Consider the following 13,207-nt stretch of genomic DNA (forward strand, 5'->3'; position numbering starts at 1 on the left):
TAATGTGCATGTGGGGTGTAACTTTAATACTGTAATTACTGCGATTATCAAGAATCCCCCCCCTCCTTTTTTTTGGCATACTTACATGTTTCAGATCATCAAACAAATTTTATTGATAGACAAAGATAAGTTGAATTAATCCAAAAAAAGCTATGCAAACATACCTGTTTCTATGTGAAAAAGTAATTTCCCCTAAACCTAATAACTGGTTATGCCACCCTTCACTAAGAACTGCTTTTGTAACCTCCTGGATGACTCATTGATGTGCTCTTGGAGTCATTTTGATATGTTGGCTACTCCTTGGAAGATTCACCACTGTTCCAAGTTTTCTCCATTTGTATATAATGGCTCTCAATCTGTTTCGCTGGAGCCCCAAAGCCTTGAAAATGGATTTGTAACCCTTTCTAAATTGGTGATGTCCCTAACTTTGTCAGACGGGTTCTGTTTAAGTCAAGTCTTGATTCAATAGATGTGGCAGTAATCAGGCCTGGGTGTAGGTGGTAAAACTGACGGAGGTTAATTCATTATTTAATTTGTGATTTAAAATAGAAATAGGAAGAAATTAAGCATCAGATTAACTAACCTGAGAAAAAGGCTAATGAGATTTAAGATCTTTAATAATATTGTGTTTTCCTTCTTATAGAGGCATACTTATTTGGTGCAAGTCCATTCAAGGACAGTATTAATATATAAACAAAAGTTTATATTAAGTTTATTTTGATCTCTTAAAGAATGCTAAAAAACAACAACAACAACAACAACAAACAAACCTAAAAGCTGTATTTTACGATTTTCACAATGTTAACGCTTTTTAACTTCTGTGGTGCGTTTGTTGTTTCAACAGAAACTTACGGTGAGCGATGCTTGGCTTCCAGTCATGTCAAGGATTTAAATTTTGGAAATTTGTAAGCTAAGACAAAGATGACATAATCAGTAAAAAACACATTCAAACTAATATAAACAGAAGGCATCCGCATTAAATGTAGCCGTAATTTAAACGGAGATGAACGATCGTTTGGTAGATTTCCAATCTTTTAATGGGCGTGAACGCACCGCTTCCCATTGACCGGGCATCCCTTCCGGTAGATGAGGTCAACTTTTCCCTAGATCCGCCATTTCAGCCTTGGAGTTTCTTGTTGCACGATAGTTATGATTTTTTTTTAGTTATTTTAAACAACAAAAAGTAGATCATTTGGATTTGTGGTGCAGAATTCCTTCCGCCGAAATAAACCCCTTGATATTACGCTTAGACGTTACGAAAATCGTGCCGTTGTGACGTTTTTCCAGCGGGAGTGTTAGTCAACCAAAGTTTTTGTATGAGTTGCGGATAGGGAGAGGCGAAGGGGAAAGGCCTCAAGCCTAGGACGGGATTTCACAGCCATGGCCGGTAATTTTGATGCCGAAGACCGTGCAAGCTGGTATTGGGGAAGACTGAGCCGCCAGGAGGCGGTTTCTCTTTTACAGGGACAGAGACATGGTGTTTTCCTCGTGAGGGACTCGATAACCATCCCCGGAGACTACGTGCTCTCCGTGTCGGAGAACTCCAGAGTGTCCCATTATATCATCAACAGTATCAGCAACAACAGACAATCTGGATCAGGTAACGTTGGTCTACTTCTCACTTTAACTGAACTTGACCCTCTTCGTGTTCCCTTGGCTCTAACACAAGGAGTACTTTCATTTTAAACCTGCTTTGCTAGGATTTAGCTCACTCGCTCTTCAAGCAGCGCCAGACTCCCTTTAGGAATTGTCTAATTAATCAAGACAGTAGTAGATCCACAAATATATCCTGGTTTCACCAAATAAATTTACAACCTTTTCGCGTTTTGGAGGCTTCCTTTTTAAGTCGGCGTATTTGTAATAACAAAAATCACCACTCTGTTCAACAAAACGTTATACATGTGGTTTACACACCTCGCTACCGCCCACTCGATCCCCAAACCACGCCAGACTCCCCTTAGGAATTGTCCAATTTTAAAAAAAAATCCGAGTAACTCCACAAGCACTCAAATCTTACCATTAGAGATTACACATTTATTTATTTTAGTGTTTTTGAAGCTCAGTTTTAAAATCATTATTTATATAATAATGAAATCTTAGATGCAAAACAAAACTTTGTAGGTATGCTGTACACACCTCTTTCCGCAAGCCAGCCAGAGTACCTTTAGGAATTGTCCTATTTAACAAGATTTTACTAAATCCAAAATGTTTCCCCTTATTTACCCTATAAATCTACATCTTTCTGGGTTTTTAAAACTTTTTTAAAAAGTCGGCATGTATGTAATAAACCTCCACTATTTACCCCGCCCACAAACTCCTCAAGCAACATTGAACTCCTTTCTGGAATTGTCTAATTAACATTATTTCCCTAAAGCCACTAACATATATGTACAGTAACATGTAGGTTTATAACTTAACGTGATTATTAAAGCTGTCTTTTAAAACTGGTATATAGTTTTACTAAGTTCTGTGAGCCAGTGTTGCTTTTAACTGAAAAATTAAGGTGAGTAGTTTTATTGAATCTAATCCCCATGTGTGGTTGATGGAGGTTTCTTTAAAGGATAGTAAACAACCGCATTTTATATTACCCTTAACAAAAACAGTGGCTGAATGACAGCCACTGTTTTTGTTAAGGGTAATATATTTTTTGGTGGTGTTTTGTCCCTGTTTAGCAGCAGGACTACCCTTCAGCAGGTAAAGAGGTAAGGTGAGCTGGTGTGAGCAACTGTTATTACTGCTGCTGCTGCTGCTGCTGCAGAGGTTGAATGAACTGGGGAAGTTCCGCTGTCACAACGGGGGGATGACTGGTCAGATTGGTGCTTCAGGAATGTCTGTGATCAGGCCCTATTGCACACACACACACCCGTACTTGCATGTTTTGTCGTTGTGCTTGAGGCCCTTAATGGCTGTTGCACAATCCTCGTCCTTTCTGAACTTCCCTGTGTCTTGTTTCCCAGTAGTAAATCAGGGGATGGCCTCATAGACGATAAAAGAGACTGTACGCAAAGTGATTCACCTCATAGTCGTCACATTTATTTTGAAATGACAAACAAGTGCTTAATTCAGCTGTGGTGCTGTTTGAGTCAGGACAGTTGAACTCAAAGTGCCACAGTGTCATAATTGAGTCATTCCTGAATCCACGTCCTGCAGAAACTTGCTCTGCTGCTCTTCTCTCCTGTCGTTTATCTGGCTGTACCAAGCCCTCGTGGAAATTAGTAAATCAGTGAGAAGTAGGCTAGATACTGTTTGCCTTTATTGATGCATTGTCAATTTTATTATCCCTCAAAAATCAATCTGCTCAGGTCTAATGTGTCAGCTAGTTACATGACAAATTCTCCCACAGGCACCAACAGCACAAACACAGTGGACAGCTCCACTTCAGTGGGTGTTTCTCTAACACCACCAAGTTTGTACTTGTGTGCTTGCTCAGTACACTATTTGGCAAATGTACTTGAGAATTCAGACTTCTGAGGATGGGAGGGAAGGGCACCGGACAGTCATTCTGCAGTTACGATCACAATACAGTATGATCACTGTTAATGTTGCATGTCGATCTAAAGGAACCTACCTGCCTTTGGTCTTACCCATATCTGTTATTAGTTGTCTTCTAATATCAAGAGATTTATATAACGGCTTATTAAGTTATATTAGGTAACATTGATCACATGACTTTTTGCACACTTTCATTTTCTCTTTCATCTCTTTCACTAAAATGGTTATGTGTGCACAGCTTAACGTGTTTATTAAACAAAAAACAAACAGGCTAGGTGGCAAAATTATTCTTATTTTATTATGAAATAGGGGTTTGTCCTGGTTCCTCTAATTTTTTATTTTTTAGCAAGCTAATAAAGTCTCATTTCTTCCACCAGGATTGGCTCCTTCTCGGTTTCGGATTGGGGATCAGGAGTTTGATGGGCTGCCGGCTTTGCTGGAGTTCTACAAGATCCACTACCTGGACACCACAACGCTCATAGAGCCTGTGAACAGAGGCAGGCAGTCAGGCCTCATCAGCCCCCCCGCTGTCGGACCTCCCCAGCAGACCGAGGAAGCCGAGTATGTCCGGGCACTGTTTGACTTCCCTGGCAACGACTATGAGGACCTCCCCTTCCGCAGGGGGGACATCTTGCGCGTGCTGGAGAAACCAGAGGAGCAGTGGTGGCACGCCAAGAACCAGGAGGGCCGAGTCGGGATGATCCCTGTGCCTTATGTGGAAAGGTACCGACCCTCTTCGCCCACTGCAGCCAGTCTTAGTCCGGTTCCCGCAGGGACCGGACAAGGCGGCAATGTTGGCGGGGTAATGGGCAGCACAGATGGAACAGGTTCTCCTCAGGCCACCGCTCTGGGGGAACCGGGCCCGTATGCTCAGCCTGTGGTCAACACTCAGCTCCCAAACCTACAGAACGGGCCGGTCTATGCACGGGCAATTCAGAAGCGGGTGCCCAACGCTTACGACAAGACGGCGCTGGCTCTGGAGGTACTAATCTTATCACCAGTTCCTTTCCTCTTGTTTATTGTGAATCACTCTCCCCCCTTATTTTCCACTTTCAAAAGGGTCCGAGCCGAGGCGGCGTAGATTGTCCCGATTGTTATAATGGCTTACTCATGCATGTGAGCACGCACACTGTGTCTTTACAAATGCAGGCTGACAGTGAGCATGAGGACATTCAGAGTGGAGACATAGATCCTTTACAGTGGCCTCTCTTCATGCACACACTGCAGCCCAATGGGTTAATGTGAAAGTTGCATTGAACATTCATTACCACTGAGGTCCAGTGGAGCACAACGCTTTTAAGTTGCTTTGTGGTGATGTACTGAATAGTACATTCTACAGTAATCTGGACTCAGTGTCTCCACATTGCACACGTTTGCCGTTTGGCCAACTAATCTTTTAGCTTTTCCATTTTTTTTTTTTTTCAGCTCTGATATCAGGGTTGGGTGATTTGCTCCATAGTCCAGTCATCCTGTTAACCTGTGTTGGATTGCTAATTGTCAACAGCATCCGTGCTAGGCGGCAGAGGTTATCTACCCTCCATAATGCGCAGTGTTTGGCCCAAACATGCTTATCTACCTTCCTCGTATAGGTGTACTGTATGGCCAGTTTGTACCATACATTGTAAATATACCTGGTGGGGTATAAGTCAAGGAGAAGATATAGGAGAACATCTCCAGCTTAAACGAGACCAACAGTCAGAAATAACCTGCTGTTTTGTCTCATTTGACGATGATGGATGGTGTTTCTGCAGGTGTGAACCTGTGTGTGCACGCCCAGACACGTCTGTGTTGGAAATGGTCGTTGTGAAACTGTAGTGAAGCACATCGCCGTGCATGTTGACCATAATCGGCGTTGTCCGTCGACGGAACCGTAGTTGATGTGCTCCATTGAGCTGTAGCAGTGGGTTACAATCTGATTACATTAGTCTGTCATTCGGAATATGAACAGTTTATTCAGTTTAATGAAATTACAGCTAGTTAAACAGCAATACTGTGACCGCCGGACAGTAAAAGTATTTCCAGGATTTATTTTTATATGCAGGAGAAAAGATGTGAAGCTTCTGAGGAGTGATGCTGATTTCTAGCACGAAGCTGCAAGAATGTGACAGTAAGGCTACGTTCACACTGCAGGCGAAAGCGCATCAAATCCGATTTTTTTGACCCTATGCGATCCATATCCCATCATGGTATGACAGTGTGAACGGCACAAATCCGATATTTTCACATCCAATCTGGGTCACTTTCGTATGTGGTACTGAATCCGATACATAGCCGATGTTTTAGAGAGAGACTGTTGTTTGAATGGTGAAGTCGCATTAAATTCGTCTTTTACGTCACTTTCACAAGACAGATGCCAATTATCCAGAAGACCGAGAAGACATCGTGAACGCTTCCTGGCCATCCAGTGTAGATGTTAATGAAACTGTTGGGAAGACAACATGAACATTTTATTTGTACTGTATAATCTGCAGATTCTTACAGAAATCTGCAACTATCCTTTGAAGCACCGTTCCTCTCTAAAACAGCAACAAGGATCATTATTAGGTTATTTACATTATTATGTAAATGACAAAATAACTTAAAGCAAAAATTGGGAACCGTAAAGTCCGAAGTCTTTGTATTAAGGGCCATCAGTCAAACAATATTGTTTGGTCTGGGTCTAAACAGAGCGCGTTGTGTGTGACGTCTTGTTTTGCGCATGCGGGCCGCTTTGAGCGTTCACACTAGAGCGCGTTTGCTGTCGCATTTTATTTGTAGTGTGAACAAGCAGACAAAAAAATCTCATTTAATCAAAAAATCGGAATTGAGCATTAAGACCTGCAGTGTGAACGTAGCCTTAAGTGCAAACTGCTCTGGCCAGAAACAACAACCCACCACAGCGAGCATGATGACAGGTCTGCAAAGCCAAATGCTGTGATGACATGATAACGTCCTTTAATCTAAGGCAGGGCCGGTAACTGGATTTTAATGTCATTACGATTGTTTCCAGCAATTATGGAACTAAAAAACAAACAAACAAGGATTTAAAAATATGAATATTTCTGCATTTATTTTCCTTACAATGCTTCTGCTTTCTTGTTTGCGTGTGGTATTAACGCCTTTTGGCTTTGCAGCGCTGCGTTTTCAGTCGTTTGTAAATGCTGAGTGCGAGCCAAGACCATCCAGACCTACTATATATAGGAGGTAACACTCACAGGTTTTCTGTAAGTAAAACCTGAGGAAGGTTTATTAAGAGCTGCCTCTGTTTCTGGATCACTGAGAATCTCTCCCTCTGTCTGTGTTTGGTGGCTTGTGGCCGTTGGTAGTTTGCTTTGATTTGCTGTGCAGGTTTCCCGAGGCGTGCAAGCTCATTCCCACCCAGGCCTCTGTTCTCCGGCGATTTCCCTTGAGACTCTGGCTTTATGGTGAAAAACACTCATTAGTCTGGACCCAAAACTCCTCAGTGGGTGACTTTGTGTCCCTCACCACCCAAACGAAAGATCTTCTGCGTGTCCTCATTACTTTGACAGCAATATGAAAGGTTTAGTGTTACACTGTAAACTGGGAAGTTCACAGGATGGAATAAGCAGTGTAAGAATTTACTTTCTACAAGGAGTAAATAAGTAATTTGTGATTGTTTAAAAGGTAAAAACTTACATGTTTGGTAACAGCCTCAACACTGGCTGGAACTGATTTAACGGGAAAAAAATTAACAGTAATGATGCGTAGTTCCAAATGAAAGAAAAAAGACAGCTAAAGTAAATTTAATCTGCTTGGCGCATCCAGTCTTTGGATGAACTGCTGTCAGCAGAGCCCCCTGCTTAAAATCCACTGTTTATTTGACTCTCATTGGTAAGGACAGAAGCCACTGCAGTGTTTGAATTATCACAAGTGGAAGATGGTGTGAGGTAAAGCAGACGAGATGGCATTGCGCTGTTTTATAAATGTCTTCTGTTGTTAAAGTGGTTGGCAGAGATTTTGCAGCCAGTGTCCAAATATAGACTATTTGTGCATTTAATAAAGACTGAGGCTGGATTATTGGGGTGATACTAATTTCTAAGCAGTAAAAAGAAAACCATTTATTAATGTATAAGCTGATATTGAATTAACTTTCATAGTATTTTGAAGGCCAATATACCAAAATCTATATCTAATTTATGAAAAATGTGAATTGCATCTGGTGTCCTCGTTTCCAGCTTCTGTGTCCACTAAAATGACCTTCATGGGATAAATATGTCACTCACACTAGGAAGGAAAAATTCAGCCAACATGAACACAGCATCTCGTTGAGTAAATGAAGCGGATCAAACCGGCCGGATCTGATTATCAGATGAAAGCTGACGAATGTGGAAGTCCTGTAATTTGGCCTGTATGGTTTCTCTGCTCTACAGCTGTAAAATGAAGATGGGTCAATCAATGTCACATCAATGCATTTCTTTCTGCAGGCTTTGATAGAAATCAGACACTGAGCTTGTATTGATAACTTTGACTTGCATGTGTCACAGTTTATTTAGAGCGTGAAGAGGATGTGTAAGGATTGCAGAATGTGCCTGACTTTTCTTCTTTTTTATTATTTAACAGGTGGGGGACACCGTAAAAGTGACCAAGATCAACGTGAACGGCCAATGGGAGGGTGAATGCAAAGGCAAACGAGGCCACTTTCCTTTCACCCACGTTCGGTTGTTGGAACAGTACTATCCAGACGACGAGAGCTGAGAAGCGCAGGCGCTCCCGTCACCTCCAGCACATCCCCTCGCTTTCAGTTTCGTCATGCTGGAATAGAAGAAGATTTCTGCAAGCACACACTATATGAAACTCTGAGCTAAACTGGTCAGTGTTTCCTGCCCACCCCAACATGTGATGTGTTGGCTGATCTTGTCTAATGTCTTTTTGAGGAACCCCAGTCATATTAAGAGTTCACCCTGTGGTCGGACTGATATCGGTTTGCCTGCATTGTGAAACATCACTGCTGGCTTGCCCTTCATCTGCAGACACACTGAAGTACACGGCAGCATGTATTGGTTCACCCAGGATGACACTGGAAGGTCCGTTAACGGTTTGACGAGAAAGGCCTTTATTTAGCCCTTTTGAGGCGACCAAGAAACAAACAAGTCAAGAACTTGCTAAACTTTTTTGTATAATCATAGTTTAAAAGATATGAGAACAATAGGATTTTGCTTTAGCGTGTTTACACACCTAAAGTTTTCACTCAGGTTGGAGGAAACAATATCTTAACCAAAACCTGGAGTCGTACTCGGGTGCAGGTTTTCCAATTTAAAGTAACTAATATTTAATTTTAATACAAATCAAAAAGTTAAACCACTGTTTAAAGACATGTGATCAGATGAACTGTCACAGTAATGTCCCGATCAATCTTTGTATCCAATCTCTATAATTATGCAAGAATGGGGTAGCCAAAGTAGTTGGTATGAGTGAAACCTGAGGTTTGTTGTGCTTATGCAACAGTTTTTCCTTAAAATGTAAACTTTTTAATGGTTTTTAATCTTATTTCCACCCGTTGGGCACAGTTTATATAATATCAGGCCCAGCCAATAACCTTAACACATTTCTTTATTAGACTAGCTAATGATGATGTCTGCCTGTAACCACAGTCCACATCTTTTTAACACAGAGCCCCCAAAGTCCACTAATGTGAGGTTTGTCTTTTTGAGCAATTATTAAGTTATCCAGACTAGTGTGTTGTTTGATCATGATCAAAAAACACACTAGTCTTAAGGAAGATACGTCCTTGAGCAAGGACATATCTTCACTCTGGTGGACTTCAGCTCTGTGTACTTGTAGTAAATTTGTGTAAACTGGAAATGTCAGAGCCAAAATACAGGTATCAAAGCCCCCCATCTTCGCTCAGAGGGCGTTGATGCTACACAAGTGTATTGATTCTGAGCATGTTGATCAAACACAGCTAAACCTGTTAATACCTCCTATTTAACAGAGGTATTAAATAGAAAACGTATTAAAGACGGCACAGGTGACCGATATCAGTCAAACCCCGGTTTACATGCTTCCATCCCAGTATTGAAATCATCACATCACACAGCAGAGTCATCCTTCTCCTCCTCCTCCTCCTCCTCCCCGTTGTATCCGTGCATCTCCAGCCACTACCTTTCACTGACACCTGCAGGAGGGAAATGGAGATAAAGCGGGAGATAAAACACTGCGGCTCTCACAGATGTGTGTCTGTGAGAGATTTTTTTGTTTGCTTGTGCTAGACTGTGAACCTCAGAGTGAAACCAACAAAGACTTTACCTGATGACTGTCCTGTGGAGACAGCGTCGCCACTTTACCACACCCTACACTACAAACCAAGTCCTCTTTTTTGTTGTTGTTGTTGATGTACAAAAAGTGGAAAATAATATTATAGAATTAACTCTATATACATGCACACCTTACATGCTAAATACTGTAAACATTTCCCCTCTTTATGCTGATTTTCTCTTATTTTTTGTGGCCAGAGAGTGTACACCTTTTTTATTTTTCTCTTTTAAGACTCAGAAATGCGAAAGAACAAAACGAGCACCCTGTCACAGAGGAAGGAACAATCCCGGGAGGCTGCTTTATTAAAGGATGCAAGGAGAAAGGTTGAGGGATTTTATTTTTGTCCTCCTGGTGGGCTGATACGACAGTCATTCGGAGACGCTTTTAAGATAAAATCCACCACTAAGAAAAAAAGTATTACTGCTAAAACGGACATGTTTTTTCGTGTTGTTTCTCGTGCCATAAGGGTGCCATGGATGGCATTTGCTGTAACTTTTTTTGTCATCTTGAGCACACAAAGCTTTTATAAACATTCACAGTCCTGCTGGCACCGTGGCATTATAAATAGAAACCTGAAACTCATCTGTTACTCAAGGACATGTTTGTTCTCAGAGACAAGGAGAGGAATCAGCAACTTGGGATTATTATTATTATTATTTTTTTGTAAATTTTGTCGTTAGTACAGACTTGACAATGGTTGTGAAATGTGGTGACTGGCATTGAGACTGATAAAACACTGTGTGTGTGTGTGTGTGTGAGTGTGGGAGGGAGGGGGAAGAGTCTTAAATTGGGGGTGTGATTGGTTGCACCCTGTATTTTTTACCAGGTCAGGAACTCGTTTATCATCTTTGTCAGGATGCATTCAAAGATTGAATTGCTGGCAGTGCTTACTGAAACAGGAACCCCTGCTGCACATAGATTTTTTTGTTTTGTTTTGTTTTTCTTGGTCACGAGGGAGGGTCCGCATCCTCCGCGGACCTGCCTTATATTTGTTCTTGGAAAAGATGAGAAGTTAAATTGGGAAGTGACTGGCTTGAAGTTGAAGTCTCGAGGACACACCCAGAATTGCATGTTATCTTTCTGGTTCTCCAAAATTAAGAAGTTCAGACCTGCCCTGGAGCGAAAGCGATAAATGATGCCTACGTGTCCCTCCTATGGTTATTAGGGGACGGAGGATGAGAAGATGTTCACCTCACACCTCGCAGTACAGATCTGGGGTTCTCAAACTCTGTGGGAGGGGAAAAGTTAACACCCCACAGTTTGAATTTGTCAGTAATGTGGAAGAGTGGTCCAAAAAATAATTTTTATCTCAATGGAGATGGTCCAGTGCAACGAACAGACTCCCTAAAATACACACAGAAGTATTTTTCACCTTGTTGCCCACACCTGTGCAGTTTGAGAACCACTTATGTCGACCCCAGTGTTAGCGACGCCTGCCTTCTCTCAGATATTATGGAACTAAACTTGCCACGTCGCTCTCAGAGCATCCAGAAACAGACACGTGCAGATGTTCCAGTGTCAGGGAAGTGTGCTCGATGTGGAAACAGTAACTGTTACACTTTCACCTGTGAATAAACCTCTTCCTACATAAATGCATTCCCCCAGGAGGTAACTGCCCCCTACTGTCCAAACGTGTGCAGTAAGTGGGGGGCAAAAGAAATGCTTAAAAAAGAAAGAAACAATGACCTTAAATTTGAGGAAATGAGGGGACAGATCAGTTGAGTAATTGGAGGTAAACATTTGTCTGCTTTTTTTTTTCTTTTCCCTTTCACTCTTTTTTGTGTGTAACTGTATGACAGCAGTATCTGTAAGCTAGTTACTTGCATACCTATCTTAAAGGTTGTAACTTGTCAGATTTTTAATATTTTTTTTGTTAGTTTAGTAGCTAGTAGCCAGAAAGGGTTTGTTTATTTCACTTTAGTTTTGAAAGTATTTAGTTAGTTTGGTTTTTATTGGTTTCACGGGTAGTTTTAGTTGTTAGTCTTTAACTGGCTGTCTTAATCTTTAATTTATTATTATACAGGGGTGTGGTTGATGTTGACAAATATGACCAAATAGAGCAAAAATGAAATCTTCTCTGTCTATGTTAGTTGTTGTTTGGTTTATTTTTTTCTTATTTTATTTCACACACACTCTTTTTTTTCTCTTTTTTTTTAAATAAACCAAAAAAGAAAAAAAACTTTCACCACTTCCTTCTGCACAGGTTTGTGTGGTTGGGCAGAAAGTAGTGCCCTACATGAAGCTTCTCACAACAATTTGTTGGGGATTTATTTGTTTTATTTTATTTTCTGTGTGTGTGTGGTTAACAAATGATTATGATTCTTGGAAGGAGATGTCGCTGATGTGTTTTTCATACGAATTTCTGTGCGCTTGGAGCTTCACATGGCGAGTCCAGTTTAGTTTATATTCAAGAGAAGGCAGACGTCTCCAAAACACGATGCAAGAAGGTGAATCAGAACTTTAAAAATACCGGTAATAAATCTATAATAATGATACCATCAGAGGCACGTTTAGTGATAAAACCTACGGGGGTCCTTAAAGTGCTTTAAATGATCGCAGCTGTGTGTTGGTGGGGAGGTTGGACACAATTTTCAAACACATTTAAGAGTGCAGAAGCTGTGTTGAGTTTACATTGTGTGTAATTTTCCTTCATATTTCTTTTGTTGAGATTCAGATTTATGGAAAATATTTTTGTACACCTGCATTAATGTCATGTTTTATAACCGTATACAGTATGTACAGCCCCGTTTGTGCTGCATTAATAAATCCATGCAATATTTCCACGTCCCAAAGGAGACATTTTTGAGTGCTTTGTGTGGAACGTGACATAAATGAAACCTGCTGCTGCTGTCTTGGTGATTGTGGGGTGAAATGGAAAGCTTCTTTTAAAAACAAATATAAAATCTGGTGTGAAATGGTGATTTTTATTTTTCGAACAGTCGTTTGTGATTCCTTTTCTGGTTTACTGCTGATTTTTGGGATGTTCACCTCACTGTTACTCAGTTCTGCCACATTAGTTAAAGACCGATCACCTACAAACATGCACCTTATCTAGTGGTGATACATTTTTTTTCAGAACAAGCAAAAATTGTGTTTCTTTTCAAGAGATTGTACAATGAGTCAAAATCTTTTATTTTGAAGTCAAAATTAGCTTTTTATCATCTGTAGTGTGTAATCTATCAATGTATCCTAGTCAATAAATATACACCTAATTGTCAGGGTGCACTTTATCGGTGTGTGAACTTATTCCGTTTATCTACATTCAGGGTTTATAAATGCTAAGTTTACTGTATGCACATTCTACAGAAAAGGTTTGGCTTTAGCTTTAGTTTTCATTACACAACAATACAAACAGACTTGGACAAGGGGAAGAGGATGGATGGTGGGAATAATACAAACATTTGGGACTCAGTCACAAAGACATCCCAGTATCAATAAACACTGGGACTCAAGCCTCATG

The 13,207-nt window shown here is 40.8% G+C and overlaps 1 protein-coding gene across 1 annotated transcript; it reads left to right on the forward strand.

Annotated features, from left to right (window-relative positions):
• The first annotated feature begins 713 nt into the window (after window positions 1-713).
• On the forward strand, window positions 714-12,977 carry LOC146510392 (adapter molecule crk-like). The gene is made up of 3 exons (XM_085173924.1): window positions 714-1,600; window positions 3,870-4,474; window positions 8,053-12,977. Exons 1-3 carry the CDS (start codon window positions 1,381-1,383, stop codon window positions 8,185-8,187), a joined length of 960 nt encoding a protein of 319 aa, XP_085030050.1. The 5' UTR covers window positions 714-1,380; the 3' UTR covers window positions 8,188-12,977.
• Window positions 12,978-13,207: the final 230 nt, after the last annotated feature.

Source organism: Neolamprologus multifasciatus, chromosome 10 (assembly GCF_963576455.1).
Source record: "Neolamprologus multifasciatus chromosome 10, fNeoMul1.2, whole genome shotgun sequence".
NCBI lineage: Eukaryota > Metazoa > Chordata > Actinopteri > Cichliformes > Cichlidae > Neolamprologus > Neolamprologus multifasciatus.